Here is a 19,962-nt window from a genome sequence, read left to right as displayed (position 1 = left end):
TACACCAGCTCAAGCCGGTTCCAAAAGGGACCCACTGCTGGCCAGAGCTGGGACAGTGAGTGATGTTGTTTATGCCTCTGTGAGAGCAGATTTAAGAAAGGGAAAAAAAAAATGCTGTATAACGGCATCTGGGAGAGAGGGGTGAGAAACAGCCCTGCAGACCCCAAGGTCAGTGCAGGAAGGCACGAGGTGCTCCAGGCACACAGCAGCAGTTCCCCTGTGGCCTGTGGAGAGGTCCCTGGTGGACCAGGTGGATGTGGCCTGGAGGATGCTGCGGCCCATGGAGAACCACTGCAGGAGCAGGCCCTGGGCTGGAGCTGCAGCCCGTGGAGAGGAGCCCACGCAGGAGCAGGGAGTCTGGGGGGAGCTGCTGTCCGTGGGGGACCCATGTTGGAGCAGCTTGCTCCTGGGGGATGGACCCTGTCGCATGGATCCATGTTGGAGCAGTTCTTGACGAGTTGCTGCCTGTGGGCAGCCCACGCATGATCAATTTCAGAGGAACAGCATCCCATGGGAGGGACCCTGTGTGGAGAAGGGGCAGAGAGTGACCATGAAGGAGGGATGCAGAAGCATTAGGGACTGAATGTAGCCCCCATTGCCTGTTCCCTTGCGTCATTTGGATGAAGCATGTAGGAGAAGGTGGTTGGGGGGGAAGGTGTTTTTATTTTGCTTTTAGGTTCTCCCTGTTCTAGTCTGCTAGTGATAGGCAATAAATTATGTTTATCTCCCTATGTTTTGTCCTTGACAATAATTGGTGTGTTCTCCCTGTCCTTATCTCAACCCTTGAACCCTTTCCATAATATTTCCTACGCCCTTTTCTGTTGAGAAGGGGTAGTGAGATGGTGGCTGTGGTGGAGATCAGCTGCCCAGCAGCATAAAACCTCCACAACTTTAAAGGATTTCTATTATCTTCTGTGGTTTTAGCTATAACAACTTGCTACAGTTTTCAAAGAGAATGATCTGGTATATACAGCAAGAAGGGTTGGGGAGCAGTATTTATACACACTGTATAACTCCAGTGACATTAAAAGGTTGGGAACAAATCTTTGGAGTTTCTGGCATATGGAATCATGCTCCTTCTCAGAAATGAGAAAAATCAGTCAAAGCACAAGTGGAACAAGAAATGTGAAATATTACTTCATAATAATATAGTTGTAATTTATTATGAAAACTTCTTTTCAACAACAACAAGAAAGCCATAAGTTCCGGTATCTTTTATCTTTCTTCCTCTGTTGCTGAAAAATTTGTTCAGTTTGGCACTTACGTGGACGATAAGTTTCACAGACCATGAAAGCAAAGGGAAAAATCATGCAGCATGTGTAAGTGGAACGTTTTACTGTGAGCAAAGAAGATGGCTGATTTTTTTCTCTAAATACCAAACTGAGTATTTCAAGTAAAATAGGAAATCTGTACTAGATTTCACAACCTATTTTGGACCCTTGATTTCTAACCAAAGGTAAATAAAGAGGACATACAACAGAAGCAGTGGAAGAATAATTTCACACTCTAGTGCATCTGGAGAATATTTTCCCCCATTTTGAAGAAATATTACGTGAAGAAAAAAAAAAAAAAAAAAAAAAACACAGTTAAATTTTTCTAAATTTCTATTTTTATTGTCAAGCAAAGCAATCGTCAGCAAATACCCAACAGGAACTACTGAAACTGCATTAAAAAAAAAAATGTCATAGAACTGTGCCATGGAATTGAACACTGCACTACAATATCCAGGCAAAGACTTCTACCATACTCAGAATTACTATGTAATTGGCACAGTTGGTATATTCATAACTAGCATCTGACACCTCACCTTTTCAAAATCCCCAGAAGGTTACTCAATCTCATCACAAAACACAGGGGTGTGAACTACAGTGATACTACTGAGATACTATTGCTACATTATTGAAGATTCTGCAGCACCAGCAAAATTATTTTACCACCAAACCCCACTAACACTTGCTACTAAAAATAATGGCATTAGAGGAAAACAATAGGGGGATAGGAGGTGTGTCACCAAATCCAAGGCTCTTGTGAGGGTCAGACAAAGGAGAGGTAAAACTTAGGGACAGTTCCTTTATGACAATGTATTATTTGATACCAAGAAAAAAAGGGGCGGGGGGGGGGGAGGAAGGGGGAGAGAAGGTTAGCATTGAAATGGTACCAGTTAACTTTCATTTAATTGTTCATTTGGAAGGGCTAGGTGTTGGAAAGAAATGATACCATCACACTTCCTTCTCTGCTTAAAGTCTGGTGACAAAAGTTCCCTAGCTATATTGAATCACAAAAGCACAGGTTCTGAACATGAGCTTTTACTGTAAACTTAAATGCAAATAATATATAAGAGGAAAACTTTGGGAAACACTTTACAGAAAAACATTGGCTATGAAAGCCGATGTTGTTTAATTGGTATTAAATCTTCATCGAGTTTTTCAGCCTTCCCACTCTGTCCTTTCTTCCAGATACTGGACTGGCAATAAATCCAGAGCAGTAATACCAAATTTACCATACTAACTTTTCCTTTTTCCTTTTCTTTTCTTTTTTTTTTTTCCTGAACACTTAAGTTGGTTTGCAATGATTTAGTTACTTCATGACCACCACAGTTTTCATTACCTTATAACTAAGGAAATACAAGTGCATGCAGAACTGACCTTAGCCACAAAGAGATCAGAGCTCGAGGGCCAAGGTGTGTTTGGGGAGATGTCATGAGGGTCCTTCTACCACCTCTGTGGCCACAGAACACCAGTAACAGCACATCTCATATTGGGAGAGACATTTGCAATGAGCCTTGTAGCCCAGGGGGATTTGAGAAATACACATTGCAAGAAATCAAGAGGGAAGAGAATAAAAGCAGATCGTTTATAAAAGGGCTTGACTGAGCAATCTAGTCCGATTACTTGCACTGTACAGCTGTTGTCACTACGGCTCCAGAGGGAGCACGTTCATTTGTCACTTCCACTGGACTGTATCTCAAGACACATGAACATTACATCAAATGCACTTCTCAGGGGTTGGCTAGCAGCCTGCTTTCCAACACATCTCAAACGCCTGAACAAATATTCAGAACTACGCAGGTTGCTCTCCATCACCCTATTTCTAACCTTTTTTCAAAGCATCTGCGTACAGACTTTAATTCACTTGCTTTGGCTCTTCGCCAGTGGGTTGCTCTCAATTACAGGTATTTGCGCTTGAAGTAGGAGAGAGTACCCCTGCTGGGACTCCAGGGGGTGCGGGCCCCAGAGCGGGTCAGGGCACTGCCGGTGGGGCGTGAGCCAGAGCGAGGCAGGGTAGCATAAGCAGAGGGAGAGGTAGAGCGGGGCAGGGTGTTGTAGGCTGAGCGGGACAAAGTGTTGTAGGAGCGGGACAAGGAGCTATAGGGAGGTCCTGTGAGCGTGTTGTAGGAGGTGCGGGAAAAGGGGATATAGCTCGAGCGCCCTGTGAGGTTCCATGCTGAGCGGAAGGTTGGAGTGTATGTGGAGTGGGAGCCTGAGCGTGAGGTGGTGGTGGTGGTAGTACAGGAGGGCCCCCACTGAGGGCCACAGACAGAGCGAGACCCTGGGGTACAGACAGCCCGGGAGACCGAGCGAGAGGAAGGGTTGCAGAGGGAGCGGGCTGTGGCAGCTGCCAGAGGCCGGGGTGTTGGGGGAGATGCAAAGCAGGTGGCTGACGAATCCTCGGGACAAGGGGTGGGTGAGCTTGCAGAGCGGACTCCTGTAGCTCCCACCGAGATGGAGGCAGGGGAGAACAGTGAGTGCGCTGCTGGGGGTCCCACGGGACGGGGAGCTGGGGAGCACAGCGAGTGAGCTGCTGGGGGTCCCACAGGGCGGGGGGCTGGGGAGCCTGCAAGGTGCAGCCCTGCAGGGGTAGAGCTACGTGCAGAGCGGGGCACCGGAGAAGCTTCAGGGCAGGGAGCTGGGGAACATACAGCATGGGCTACTGGAGCACTCAGGGGCTGGGTCGGAAGGGTGGCCATGGAGCCGCAGGGAGGCTGGGCTGTGGGAGAAGGCACGGAGCCACAGACAACATGGGAGAGGGAGGCAGCAGGCACTGAAATGGCTGCAGGCGGTGGCATGGGACTGCCGACAGTGTTGGTAACTGGAGAGCACACAGGGTTGGTTGGCAGATGGGTAGGGACCGCCTGGGCTGTTGCAGTGGGACTGGGGCCAGCCATGAAGTGGGTCAGGAGAGCACTCACCGCATTATTTGCTGGGACAGAGACAGAATAGGACATCGGCCCCCCTCCACCTCCAGGCTGGTGTACAGGACTGGGCCCCGTCTCAAACACCACATGTGGCATAGGGGGGCCCACGGGGTTGGACGATGCAACTGGCATAGAGCCATACATGGGCGCAGGCATCGGGGCACATGTAGCGGGAGGCATGGTCTCGCATATAACTCGGAAGCCAGGATCACACCCCAGGTCGACACCAGGATTGATGTTTGGGTTGAAGCCTGGATTGCAGATGGTGTTGCATAAGGGATGGCCCGCAGGAAGGTACACAAAGTCATACACAGGTGGGCCCCCTGGGTTGCAGTTCGGGTTGCACACAGGGATGCATATGTATTCACACATGGAGTTGAGCCCAGGGTCCCCTGCAGGGACCGGCCCAGAGTTGTTCACAGGCAGGGATCCATTCTCACAGACTGGCAGCGACCCGTTCTGGCTCATGGGCAGGGAGCCATTCTGCCCCACGGGCAGGGAGCCATTCTGCCCCACGGGATTACACACTTCAGCCTTGGCACATCCTTTGCAGTAGGCAAACTTGTGGCATCCGAAGTTGGCTAGGAGCCGGTGGCTGCCCAATCTGTATGGTGTGAACTCTACAATAGTCCGTGCCTGCTGATTGGAAGCCAGTGTTCCCAAACTGCACCAAGAGGAGGGAGAGAATTAGGGCCTTAGGTAGCTCAGAGACCTGAAGTGCTAGAAGATGACTTCACATTACAAGTTTTGATTGCTATGATATGTTTTCAGAGACAGTCTGCTATGATCACTTTGTTACTTGCCCTGCTCCCCCCAAATCATCCTGTGTTGTGAATAATGTGGTAACCATTTCCCTCTGTCTCAAAAGATTTGTTATTTCTGCGGAAAACTCCCACAGTTAGTTCTGGAACTGGAACTGGAACCCCATTCATGATACTGCATGGGAATAAGTTACTTAAATTCTTCAAAAACATGGTACCCTTCTGCCTCAAAGATATACATGATGCTTCCCATTTCCAGTCATCTAAGTTGGATCAAGGAGCTCTGTAGTATCAAGTTCATTATCATTCAGTGAGAACAATTCCTAATTGCTTCCCTTCAAAACTACTCATACCTCTGTCAGCTGTCCTTGTCATGAAGAACAGCAATGCATATTAATGAAAAGCTCCTTTTCCTAGAATGTTATAGCATCATGGAAATTTCCAGTTTCCTGTGATTAACTTGTTGTGAGCGTAGAATGCACACTGCTATTGCTCACTGTCTTTTTCTAATTGTTTACATATGTGATGCAAGTGCATGAATATTTAGAGGAAATATTTATAAACTCAATAGGATTATAAGGGCTGGGGGACAGAGCTAAAATTTCTTGTGCATTCCCCTTCAAATAGAACTTTGTAACACACACAGATTAGATTTAAGAAAAATGAAGCAACAGCATATCTTGCCAACTCTATCAGTTTCAAGAAGAATGAGGCTTGTAATGGAGTCTCCAAGAATTAAGGGGCATAAAATCTTGTTCAGATCCCAAACACCAGAAGTATCAGAACTATCATCTTCCTCAAAACCTGCTCTGACCTAGCAGACCTTAATCAACCCCCAATATTATCCCCATTTAAATAATTGATGATCTTACTCAATGGTCATTGGCTCTTTGAATAAACCACAGCCTTCTAAAGTCATTATGCAGTTCTTCATATCTTCCTGGAGAGGATTGCAGAAGGAGATCTCTGCTGTACATGGTACTTTCAGCCTGGGTTGGCTCAATAGCTAGCAATAAATAAATAAATAAATAAATATTTAAAATATCAAACACTTATTTTCTTTAACCTCACAAAATTAGCATTAAATTAAATAAACAGAAGAAAAATATAATACTTATATACATGTTTCTTTTTGTTTTAATTCTATGATCTTTAGGCATCACGCTAAGTAATTTTTATACACTTATAATTACACTGATCTTTCTAAAAAGCAAAAAAAAATTAGTTCCACATTTTTCTGTATTATACCTATATAGTGGACAATATACCTATATAGTGGACAATAGGAGTCCGTAACTGTTCCTTAGAACACAAAGTACACAGTTGAAGTTCTTTACCTTAACAATAACAGGTGGCCTGTTGATCACAATATCCCTGCTAACCATCAGAACTTCTCCACACTCTGGATCTGAGACAGCAACTACTTTCATAATGTTGTGATCACAGAGATAAGGTCCATATTGACTATATGATATACACAGTGGGATTTTTTTCACTGTAAAACAAATGTATTTAAGTTATTATTTACTTGTTTAATTATCTTTGGCTAATATTCTACTTCCCTTCCTCCTAAAGTTTAACTGGCAATTAAAATGGTTTAATTAAATATTAAAGCTATCACAGCATCTCTGAAACCAGACTTGAACTTTCCTGGCTTAGGATAATACATTGCTACCTTTAACATCCAGCTGCATACTTTCTAATTACTCTAACTATACTAGTGTGTTTACAGGGAAGTTTAAATTTATTTATTTACTTAAATTCTGAAACTTAATTACAATGTAATTCTTACAGCAATAATTTGAATGTAGGCAAATTAAAGCTCGGTAAAACAGAATGTAAATATCAGGAACTAATTTTCTTCTTATAGATATGACTTAAGTAAAGTGATCTTTTTTCTTTCACGAAAAGATATAACTATTAAAACAAGTGCTTATTCTGTGACACACCTTTGCACTTCTGGGCATATTGTGCTGTATCTGGAAATAATCACTTCAGTGCTTAAAATTGGTGTTTTATACTGTCTAATATCTTCTGGCTAAAGGGAATGAATTGTTTTTATGATAAGCATCTGCAACTTTATTTTTGTATTGAATATAGAATCCAGACTTGAACTTTTAACAGAAAGAAGTTTTATATGATCACCAAAATCTCTAAACCTTGAGAAACTAAGCAAAGACTACAGTTAACCTGTTACTATACATGTACACATTAGATTACATATAGATTACACATAGAGTATATATTGTGCTGATTTTTCAGGGCAATTGCCTTGAAGGCAATTCAGCTATCAATATTTAACATTGTATTAATTTCACTTTCCACGAGTATTAAGTCTCCACTAATCCTATAGAAGATTGTCAGTCTCCTGTCTCCCATCTGTCTCCTGAAAAGTACTGTGGTCAGAAGGGTGTTAGACAAATCCACCTTCTTACCTTCTCTCGGACCCAATGTAACAGTCACGCTGTCTTTCCAAAATTGATCCATTGGGCAACCATTGTATGTTATTATTTGCGCACACAAATTAAACTTCAGGGTTTTGGGTTCACTACGCAAATTTTCAAGCAGCCAGTGCAGTTGGACATCTTCACCATACATTGGACAGTTAGCCATCTTTAGCCTCATGTTAATGCCACTGTCACTCAAAAATGGGTTTTTCAGAGATGATAACTCCCTATCTATATGACAGTTGGAAGCATTGCAGTACCCTGGGTGAATTCTTCTGTAAGCCCGGTAATAGGCTTCTTTGCTTTTCACAGAACCTGTGAAAAGGAGATACACGATAATGAGTCTTATGGAAGTCTGGAATATCTACCTAAGTAATAAAGATAATTAAATTTCCTCCTACTCCTTTCTGAAACATAATGTGGTGGCTTGGTGTTGAACAAATCCAGCAGAAAATGAAATCACAAGAGGTTTCAATTTTTTTCCTCACAAAAGGTGAGATACAACATTCAAATAAAGTTTTTTTTTGTTTGTTTATTATCAGAAAACAAAATTTGCATTTTTACAATCAGCTCTAATCTACTCTACATTCTTTTAGGCAATTTTGCTGATTGAACTCTTCCTTACATACCTGGGAAATGAAAATCAGTAAACCAAAAGTGATAACAACAGGAAGTCCTAATAATACATGAAATTAGTATGTGAGCATATTTCCTGATAGAGTCAGTGCAAGAGTCTATAAGAAAGAATTTAATCCTGGGTTTAAAATAATTTATTTTTTTAGATTAGCTAAAGTCTGCTAATATTTGAAACTAGTATATAGGTGAGACCAATGCATATACATAAAAACAGTGGTATTAAATAAAAGCAGTTGCTGTTGTTTTCTTTGATTCATCTAAATATGCATAGATCGTATTTTAACAGAAAGGCATTTTCCCCTCTTTCTCAAAATGAAAAAAAAAAAAAAAAAAAAGAAGGAAAAAAAGAAAGAGAGAGAGAGAGAAAGGAGAGAAAGCAACCTTTAAATAGTCTTACTCATTTTCACACAGGACAAGTTACTTTGAAAATTTTGTACAATTAACATTTTAAATTGCCTCTGACCCATTTAATGACTTTTCATCATACCTAGCTCATATTTGTAACTTCCAGTGATATCTTCCAGTTGCTCGCTGCCAACACTCTTAGTGCTTAGATGTTGTCCACATGGCCAAGTGTCACAGAAAACTTTTGTTTTTTTGGCATTGTTTTGGGAAAGCCAGCCAACATAGTTCGAATTTAGCCGAGAAAACATGTGATGACCATCAAAGTCCAAGTCCAGTTCCCCTTCTCTGATGCTTCGAACCCATGTAGGACCACTGCAAGATGAACCTAAGCCAGGTGAAAACCAAAATGTTATAACAGGATGTAACCTGAGTAGTATAGAAACAAAAACATAAGCTGATGCAAACGATGACAATCATAGGAAACATTTTTAGTTACCTCTGCCAGTTTCCAAAGGTGTTGGATCCAGGCACTGCCAATCACCACAGCACTGATTTAGATCTCTGCGAGCCATCCAAGACTCATTCCAGCAGTGGTATCGCCTGTGGGAAAGAGAAATATAGGATTAAAAACATCACTTGTGTCAATATGTTCAATCCCTTTTTATGGAGGAAAAGAAAATCATAGAGAACCTTTAAGCAACTGAATAGTTCTGTCTTAGCATTGTTAATGATGTTTCAAGACAGGAGTTGTTTGCTTTGCTTTGTATCCCTAAGACTGAAAATCTGTTCCTGAATCCTGCAAACCTGCTTGCAAAATGTTCCTTTTATAAGCCATTTTCTTTTTGCTTATTTGTTGTTGTTGTTTCAGTTGATAATATGCCAGCACAGTTCTTTTGTTTAAATAGTCTATTTTTCCTATCATTTTCTGCCCAGTTCTTTAGAGAAAACAAACAAACAAAACAAACAAACAAAAAAAACTGCCCTAGTCTTTTTAACAGACTAACAAAGAAGACACCCTTAAGACTTAAATGCCAAAATAGCATCTTCTTTCCCTTAGTATTTCAGTTTGACCTTATATTTTTCATATGGGAAAGATCAAAAAAATATTTGAAAGCTCTCACGTGCAGTTAAACTATGAACATACAGGCCAAGGGTAAAAACAACAAATTGTACTTTAATAAGCTATAATGTCAGTTATATGAACATGAGTTGAAAGGTTGACGAGAATGAAGCGATTCATAGTAAGGAACCGCAGGAAGACAACATAATTATCAACCTAGTGATTATGACTAAGGATAATAATTTTAATCTATCATAAATTTTTCTTTGAATTTTGTGTTCACTTAATAGTTTTGCATCTACTGAGACGGATGGCCTATTGCTTCAACTGAGAAGGATAAGCAGCTAGTATCAATTCTCAAAAGTGTGCTTTTTCTTCTTGTTATTGTTTTTAAGGGTAGATTGAACAGACTGCCTCCTCAATGACTGTATGCTTTCGAAATGGACTAATAGGAAAATGAACAGCTATGTAATACCAAACTACTTAGTTGCTAGATTTACACTAGTCTTCCTATCATCTTGCTTTTGACAAAACCAAAATATATTATTGTTTATTTCTTACTTACCATAGCTTGTCTTTTCCACAGAGGTTTTTTCCAGTACAGTCAAAAATCTCATTAATACCAAGGGGATTCTCATTTGAGCATGGAAAACAGAAATTTGTGACAACACGACTTGGAATTCCCAAACATCTCATCACTGTAAGGGAAAAAAAAAGATCAGGAGTCATTTTAAACAGTAATTAATCAAACAAGCCTTTTACTTATTCTGTAAATAATTCTCCTGCATTCTGCTTCACCATCATATAAACAAAATGCATAGGAGATAACATTTAGGTTGTCATAATTCTGTCTGCAAAATTTCTTTTTACTGAAAAGTAACTTGAAAAGAGCCTAACAGAAAGAAATGACTTCATATTATTCCAGCATAAAAATAAATAACTAACTAAATAAACAAACAAACAATACACACACCTGTTGTAAATACAAAAATAATGTTCCTGACCCTGCATTAATAAAACACTAGTCAGAAATGTCCATACTTTTTATAAGTATAGTGTAGTGTTTCTAGATTTGTATGTATAGTATCAACCTAATTTTCTTCAATGTAGAAGCAGCTTCAGGAAGTAAATGGTGTAACATTGTAACTCTTCCCCCCTTCTCCATATCATTTAGTTCACTATTATCTCCTCCTTTGTAGCAAAATAAGATAGTAGCTTGCTGCTTTTGTGTTTTGGAGGAGATAGTGGTAGAAGTCTTATTCCTCTTCATAAGTTGGTGCTTTTACTCTTCCTTCAAACCTCACCCAAAGGATAAATTTTTACTTCTGTGAGGTTGTTTGCTCCGTATTTTAATAAAAACTGCGATACTGAGAGCTACATTGCATAAGTAAGGGTCAAGAAAGACAGTATCACTTTTCTTGTTCATCACAGTTTATAGGAAAGCAACAGGCTGATAATAAACACTGTGTAGGCAGCCGTACCATATCAGAACAAGATAAAATACTCCACTTCTTTTCTAGTAAAATGCTTATGAGGTATATGCTTACAGTAGTACTTAGGATCAGAGTTTTCTAATTCTGGTTTTCTGTCTTTCATTTGGATAGCTAGGTAAGGAAAGACTGAAATATTATACCTGTGCACATTACTGAAGCAAGAGACCCACAGTACCCATATCTGACTGGTCTGCATCTGCCATTATACCACTGCTGAAGAATAGGGACACTTCCATTCCAGGAAAATGGTTTTGTTCCTTTCAGGTAATCATTGTTTTCTGGAATCTTCATGATGCTGTTAGTGGTATGGCTGCTTATCTAGTGAGAGAAAAGAAAAACAACTTTTCCAAATACCTGACCATGTCTTTATATCCTAAGCATCTCACAAAATTATCAAAGATCAATGCTACAAGTTACTTTTTCCTGTGAATCTGAGCACAAAAAATATTTTCCCTACTACTCGCACTGTTTCATTACAGTGCAATTTATCCTTCTATAAAAAAATGAAGTGTGACCCAATCTATTCAAAGGTCATGCACCGTTAGTTCTTACCATGTGGTTTACCACCATGCTGACATGCACAGGATCATTGCGCCAACAATGGTCTCGATCAGAGCCGTGATGGTAACTTGCACCCATGTCTAGAATCTTCAAGCAGATATCCAGAATTCCATCTTCAAACTGATCAAAGAGAAGTTAACACAGACATCATGGTATTCTAACATTGAAAAAGCACTTTTCTTGTCATGTGTATGAGCTTCCCTCTCCCTTCCCATACCATTTCTTTAAAATCAAGTCTAGCTTCTAGTAGTCTGCATGATGTTGTCTGTCTGATTGAAAGAAGATCAAGGATAGTCTCTTTTAAAAAGCATGTTATACTTGCTTATGTCTAACTAATGGAATCATTTTAACTTCAGAAGCACAATTTTCTTTTTCCAACAACATTCTGATGTTTCCGTAATTCTATATTACAGCAAACTTCCTCGCAGTTATTTGAGCTACAGAGACATTCTTAAACATTTCTTTCATTGCATGCATGTTCTGGACTAGACATAAAACCCTTTTGTAATCCATTACATAAGATGCATTTCTGCAAAATATGGATGACTCTTCATTAGTACTTATATGGATGACAACTTCTTCTGAACAAATATTCAAAATATACCTGTCCAAAGTGCCAAGGTCTAGAGGTAATATGTTTGTGAACTCCTTCATACAGTATGCCATGTTCATTCAGAACATATTCTTCTCTTTGAGCCTGATTATCCATATACACAGGGTCATCTGGAAAAGATGCAAGAGCTATCAGACAAGATGTTCATTTCTAGCACTTCTATATCTTTTATCTATTTCACTTGATCCCTCTTTGTTTTCCTATCTATTTTAAACATATGCTTTTAAGCATGTTTAATTCATTTCTGTTTACTGCTTGGTTTTGCCTTTATTAAGCCGCACTCTGCTATGATACACCTGAATTACAGAGCTTGCAATTTATCTTCACCCTAATCAACTCCAGGAGTCAAACACTACATTTAGAGTTTGGTATTTAATTCTGATCAAATCAATGGACAACATAAATATTTGCCATCTGATGATTTTGGCAAAGTCTTAAAGACTTCACATTTGGCTGCCTCTCAAATCAGATTTACTGAACTTCATGTTTGTACTGTCATGGTGATATCACAGAATCACAGAATGAATGGGGTTGGAAGAGACCTCTGGAGGTCATCTGGTCCAACTCCCCTGTTTAAGCAGGGTCACATAGAGCTGGTTGCCCAGGACCATATCTAGGTGGCTTTTCAATATATAAAAGGAGGGAAACTCCATAACCTCTGTGAACAACCTGTGCCAATACTTCATTCACCTGCATAATAACAAAGGTTTTTCCTGATGTTCAGACACAATCTCCTTTGTTTCAGTTTGTGTATATAGCCTCTTTTCCTGGCAAGCTATTTTAAAAGTGGAGAAAATAAAATTACATCACATCAGTACTACCACTAAGAAACTAAATCAAAACACCAGATTGAGACAGCCTTGAATATACAGGAAAAAGAAACAAAACAAAAAAAAGCTATGATCCCTATTTCCTATGATTTCTGTGACTTCATCCCTTACTTACCAGCTAAGTAATTAATAATTTCAACATGTTTTATTAATCATTAGCATTTTGCTTTAAACCATCTCAATATCCCTAGAGTTCTCACCTGCACACCATGGGTTAAAAAGGACATAAAAATCTCCAAGACATCGCTGGTATGTGTGACCACAAGATGTGATTTGCATATTGAGAATATAACGGCCAATGCAGGCATTGGAGGGAGGAAACACACTAATACTGATGCATTTTGGTTGGTGAATTTTGTAGGAAGCACTCCAGCAGGTTTGATCTAGACATCTGCCCATTGGGAATGTACATTTCGTCTCATTTGACTCGCAGGGTCTGAGGCCTTTTCAGGAAAATAAATAGAATTTCAATCAGGGTAAAAAAAGCACATGTAAAAAGCAAGTAATTTGTTTAGCAATCATTTGCAATTTAAAGCTCCAAAGGGTGGATTTGTATTTCACTTGTAATTTTCATAGCAGGGTGAGAAAACTTTAAATGGTAGAAGCACTGTCTTAGCTAGGGGAGGATAGTCTGTTCACACAGAAGATGAATGTGTAGATAGTATTTATCACTGAAGACTATGGGAAATATTACTTACCAGAAAAGGACTGAGAAAGACTACACATATTTTGGGTGTGACTACCTGTCTCCACGGTGAAAATGGCCTGATCCATGGAGTCATCCCATTCCCGATTATGGAAGCGAGCATAAAAGTTGAAGGCTTGTCCTCTCCTTATTATCTGTCTGTCAGTTCCGAAGAAAAGGGTGTTATGAATTTGGCAATTGGAAGGACAGTTCAGGTCAACATCTCCAAGCTCAATGACTGCAGGATGGAGAAAGAAATACAGATGGAAAACCAAATAATTGAGGCCACATCACTGGATGAAGTCAAGATTACATGAAACAGGAGATAGATGAAACAGATAACCGTTTTGAAAAACAAAACAAACAAACAAACAAAAAAACAAACAGTCAAGGGTTTGTTCAAATTTTGGCAACACTGAGAAACTATTTGGAGACATGCATCCATAAAAGTATCCTTAGAAGTTCACCACTTCCTTAGCTTGCAGGTAGAAACTTGTATAATGCTTTGATTTATAAAGCTGTGCTACAAGTTTCACTTTGCTTATATAGCACCTTTGTGCTTTATAAATAACTGATGTCAAAGGACATTTATTAGTATCTCTACCTGAAAGATTGGTTCTGTATTGTAGTAGTCTCACCAAAAGACAACACCCTGGCTTTTGACATAGTTGCTTTTCAACCACATCTAAACAGCAAATTTTTCATATGCTATGAGTGTTGGAATAAAACAGTAAAGAAAACTGGATAAATAAAATATTTGATAACAAATGCATGTGTTTTAAGGCTTAAATGGCACTCCAAATAAGCTATGAAAAAAGTGTGAATATGCATATATTCAATAAGAATTGAATATTCACCCCCAAATTGCAAATAATGTTGAATATGCACACATACGTAGTTGTTTCTACCTACATTTCCCAAAATTATAAAAGGTTTGGAGGCATCCATTTTATTACACAAATTGAGAGATCTTTGAGGAACTTGATGGAAAAGGAGATATTCACAAATTATGATTAAAAAAAAAAAATGCTGACAGTCTATCCCAAATGCTGTGATTAGCTTGACTAAAATCTTGGATGATCCTCCTCCACCCCACCCCCAGCACCCTGCCTGGATATCAGCCATTTCCCAGGGCTAATTATGATCCTGGTGCCAGAAGGATGGGTGGCAACATTCATTTTTACTTATTTGCATACAACATGTTATTTTCAAAAGTGCTTCACTCTAATTGAAGGTGATGGGAGCCATGAATTCTCAGCAGTTTTGGAAACTGGGCTCACAGAACTACAAAGACTTGGATATTTTTTAATTCTGAAAGATTAAGTTTGGTCCTGCTAAACTTGCAGTACAACCAAACAATGCAATTTCTCTAGCTAAATTGGTGCTAAATTGAATAGACATTTGGTATGTAGGGGAAACTAGTTTTTCCCACCAGAACCAGGGGTATATTCACTTAAAAGACGACTTATAGCTAAGCCCATGGGATATGGACACTTAACACAAGCCAATTGAGTTTCCCATGAACACATTCTTAAATAAACCATTAATGAAATGAATTGTGGAGGGAAGGTCTGGGAAAGGAAAAAAAAAAAAAAAAGGATTTTTTCACAAAATAATTTCATATTTTATCCACTCATTGAAATTTGGTAAAGAACTTGTCATTCAGCTCTTCAGCAAGGATCAGTAAAGAAACACAGGCATTACCCATACTAAAAACATGCACACTATCAAAAATAATAATTAAAAATAAAAAAAATAAAAATAAAACAGAGCAATGCATTGCATCATTATTGCTCATGAGTGCATCATACCTGCTGAATAAGAAAGATTAACAGAATCACAGAAAATCTTGTATCTTAATGAGAGCTGTCAACCACAATGCAAGGTGTTCTGGTTGAACAGAAGGATTAGAGGTGCTTACAGCACACATGACGAATTCCTGTGGTCACTGACTGAAAGAACCTGATAGATCCTCACCCATCCTTTGGAGGAGTTTATAAACCAGGACAACTACATTTCATTGACTCATGAATCCAGTTTAACTGGAACATCAGGGAGTTGAGATATTACATGTTTCCCAGGGAAGTTGTTTAAAGTCAGACCATAGTTTGCTTGTCGGAGTTAACTATCACGGTTGGATCACAAAGGAGCTAACAACTGCCTTCTTAAGCAAAGGAAGCTCAGAGAAAATACTAAAGGCTAATCAATTTCACATCTCTTATGGGTTTTCTTTCTCTGATAGAAACCCTACCTCTAATACCAGTCAACGGGTTTTCTCTAGCAATTCACATTTTGCCTTCATTCCAGAGAGAATACTTCAGGTAACTACTGTGAAATAATTGATTCGAACATAAGAATACTGAAAACTATTACTGTTTATTTTATGCTGGAAATAAAATACATTCTTTTCCATGCTCTCTCTTATTCTCATAAATGGCTGTTGTTTCACCGCTTCTTCTCCATAACTCTTTTTCCCTTTCTTTTTTTTTTTTCCAAAAGTGTCTCTTTTCTTTCTAAATCCACACATAATAAAATCTAAGCCTTAGAAGTAATCCCTTGTCTTGATTCCACACAGCAATATTTACACTTTCTTATGTACTTACACCTGACTGTTTAATTATTTCTATTCTCAGTCCTGTGTCTAGTGATAGTAAAGTTTCAAAACACTCACCTTCCATTTTCCTTCTGCATGTACTAGTATCCGAAGCACAGTGCTGGTTGGCGGTACCTGCTCCTCAGCAAGATGCACTGCAAGGTCTGGCTGATCTCTGTGAACCAACCTAATTTCCTCTCAGTAACATTTATATTCAGAACTAAAAGGCTGTCACACATATTGCATCAACAAAATACCAGTTTACAAAGAGGCCCCACCCATGTGTCTACTGATGCTCATAAATGATTCATTTTCACTTCCAGCATTATTAGGGAGAGTCCTGTGGTTGAAGGGAAGGAGAGATCTTGGTACCTCACCTATAGCATGGTACACTCAACATACCACAACTCGGCATGTCTGAAAAATATTTTAAGACCAGGATGAATCTGAACACATTTCAGCATAAGCCATGATTTTTAGCCAGTTAAAGTTCCCACAAGTCTCAGCACCTAGTGGCTAGACACCTTCAGTTACCTGCAAGAATAAAAGACAGAATGCTAGACATAAGCTGAATTTAGATTCTTTTCATTCAACCAATAGTGGGCATATTTATTATAGGCAGAAATTCCAGTTTTAGAAAGTCTGCATAGCACTACCTCCAAGTGGAGATCAGAGCATAAGAAACAGTTGCAAACTTTCCCAGCTAAACTGTAAAATAAACAGAGGAGCTGCATTAAATGTTTTTGAAATGGATATTAAAGCTTAATCTAAAAGTTAGAGAATTTTTTTATACCTTGTGCATATTTATGTGAGAGCACACAACCAATATCTCAGCTTGTTTGCTTCCTTCTCCACAAATTCTGACAAGCATTTGAGGTTTTTCCAATAATTTCTGTGACCAGAAAACAGTTACATATTTTGATACAAGATATATTGTTATATTTATATCCCAGGCATACTTAATACAATAATACCCAAAAAGTACAACAGTGTTCTCTCTGCTCACTCATGGATGAGGACATCAGCTTGCAATTACGAAAGATGGATTCAAATTTCCTCTACCAAAACAAGGGTGAACATTTTCAACAGTTGTCAACTATCTTATGTCTCTTGCCCTGAAGATTCAATCCACAAAATATCATTTGCAATCCCTCCAATTAATTTGCATTTTAAAAATAAATAAATAAAATCATTGATACACAAAGAACACAATGACTGAAGTTTAGTGATTCGGATAACTCTCTGGATTCTAGTCAGTTATTTAAGAAATCATAAAATGAAGCAGCTTAACTAAAACTGAAATGACTTAGTAAGCTTAACTTAAGTGCATATGTGGCAAAATAACTTCACAGAAACTATAGCAAATAAAACAAATCAGTGCACCAGCGGTGGTTTTGGAACAGTGACTGAAATAGTTGTACAACAGATTCATTAGAAAGTGAACATAAATTTAATGTGTTCATATTCAAAACTTGCAAATATTTGGCTAGTCAATTGGATGCTATGAAAATATTTGCAAGTGCTAAGTATTTCATTCACTTCTCATGAAAAGGTATATATCTGAAAACCGGTACAGTTATACCAAATTTCATTTTCTTAATATTTTTCATTTGAATATTCAAAACTTCAATTTAATAGAAATTAAATATATATATATACTATTGCATAACAAATCATTTAGTTAAAATAGAAAATAATACATGTGTAAACACATAATCAATTTAAAATCAACCTGTAAAATAGGAATGCAAGTGGTCTAGCCATCCATCAGAGACCTACTTACAAATGTACGCTCATACTAAAGTCCAGAGTGAAAAACTGATCTTGATGGAGCTTTTTAGGTGATAGTCCCAGACCTATAAACAGAAAATGACCAAAGCTGGTCAGTTTCTAAAAATATATTTAAATCCCCTCAAATACCTCTAGTTCAACCACCAGCCTAAAATATTTTGGTAAATGAAATCCTGTGACAAATAAAAGAAAACAAATATGCATCAGTAAGTTGCTGCACCTGTGGGTTCAAAGAGACTTAATTAAGAGTTTAAAATAATAAAGGACTGAATCAGAAGCTGAACACTTTCTGTATAGACATGAGTCACTGACTTTAGTAAGTATGCTTGCTTAGATCCTTGAAGCTGCTTTGGTGCCTATCTGTCTCTGCAGGATCACTTTACAGATACCCATCCCCAAAGCAAAGTCTCTAAGATGCCCAGGTTCCTGCCTATCAGTACGTGCAAAGCCATCCAATTGCTACTGCCAGCTCACAGCTATCAGACTGGTTGGTCCTCTCATTCAAGCCCGAGTCCCAAATGCCTAGAGTAAGAAGAATCTTTAACAAGGGAGAAAATCATAGCATACTAGCCTTCTATCTGCTCTCAGTCTATTCTTACCCCTCTTGCCTTCCAAGCCCTCGCCAACATCAAACAAGTTGGTCCCAGATTGTTCAGGCAACAGGGCCACTGCCCTAAAGAAAAACCCAGGGCTGTGCACAAACAGGAAATAGTGATATGTATAATGGAAAGGATTTGCCACTCAGCTCATGGCCTGTCTAAACAGCTGATGTGTCCTGACTGCTGACCTCCAAGGGAGCTGAGTCTCCGTCTGGACAGAAATATCTCCTCTACCTGCCTAACAGTGAGGAGCACCAAACAAACATCAGTAGTCCCTCAGTCCCGGCGTGGGACACTTTTCCCCTTTGCATCCATCTCTTTCCCTAATATTTCACTCATCATTTGTGCAAGACGTCCTCCCCGCATCACTAGTGTCTTACTTACATATCCAACAGGCTCCTGAAATGTACAAAGAAGATGATATGCATGAAGCAGGCCTGAAAATTCTGCAAAATGACACATTTATGAGGAATTCAAGCTATTTAGACTATTAAGTTTATTTAATATTTTGACTCTGGACCCTACTGTACAAGCATCTATGCAGTAAGAGTTTTGAAAGGATTTTTTTTAATTTATGGAGTAATTGTTATTAAAATAGTATGGATTGAATTTGTCTTTTATTGTATTTGAAAATTATATATTACTTGCACTACTGTAGAGTGACATATGCTGAGCATTGACAAAGTCAAGTGGAGTGCCTGCTAAGTATCAGAAATCTTCTTAGCCTATTGTGCCACTTTTACTAATTGCCTATTATGCCACTAGGAAAGGGCAAGAATTGAAGATGAGGACATAACAATCACAGAAAGAACACCTATGAACTTCACTGATGCAGCTCCACAGTCACTAACATATTCGGGAACAATAGAAAAGTCAGAGTAATCAAGCATCCAAGGAATCCTTTCAAGAAAGGGAACACAAAATGACAGCTGAACAGGGAACTAAGGGAAGAATCAGCATGTATGTGAATTGTGATTAAAGTGTTTTGGTGAAAGTGTCATCTAGTGGGATGCTGGGGCAACTACAGTGGTTAAAAAACATTTTAGCTACTCAACTTAGGCACATGTCAGTAGGCAGCCCTAATGTAGAAATAACAATAAGTGATGGGATAAAAAGTTACCTGACAAGTATGGATATTTGAGGAAGCTATTAACTGGCATCACTACCTGCTCCCAAGATTTCAGAGACATTCATGCTTAATGAGAAATGTGGATAGAGAAGAGAATGGAAAAAAAATAAATAATAAAAAATATTTGTTAAGAATCTGCATAAAGTACATCTGACCTTTAAAAACTTTCATATTAAAAGGGCAATAGGCTGTCAAAATAACATGAACTTTGTTACAGCACACAC

General features: G+C 38.9%; 1 protein-coding gene across 1 annotated transcript; it reads right to left on the bottom strand.

Annotated features, from left to right (window-relative positions):
• Positions 1-3,166: 3,166 nt before the first annotated feature.
• Positions 3,167-16,634, bottom strand: LOC311206377 (protein-glutamine gamma-glutamyltransferase 5-like; the record flags this gene model as incomplete). Its single annotated transcript, XM_084281657.1, has 13 exons — positions 3,167-4,859; positions 5,829-5,962; positions 6,294-6,451; positions 7,392-7,718; positions 8,527-8,769; positions 8,881-8,984; positions 10,010-10,142; positions 11,078-11,255; positions 11,490-11,618; positions 12,103-12,221; positions 13,142-13,384; positions 13,685-13,864; positions 16,622-16,634. The coding sequence occupies 13 exons, from the start codon at positions 16,632-16,634 to the stop codon at positions 3,167-3,169; spliced, it is 3,654 nt and encodes a 1,217-aa protein (XP_084137783.1).
• Between the last annotated feature and the right edge of the window lie 3,328 nt (positions 16,635-19,962).

Source organism: Netta rufina (assembly GCF_964035555.1).
Source record: "Netta rufina genome assembly, chromosome: 2".
In the NCBI taxonomy this organism is placed as follows: domain Eukaryota; kingdom Metazoa; phylum Chordata; class Aves; order Anseriformes; family Anatidae; genus Netta; species Netta rufina.
This window is presented reverse-complemented; position numbering and strand designations above follow the sequence as displayed.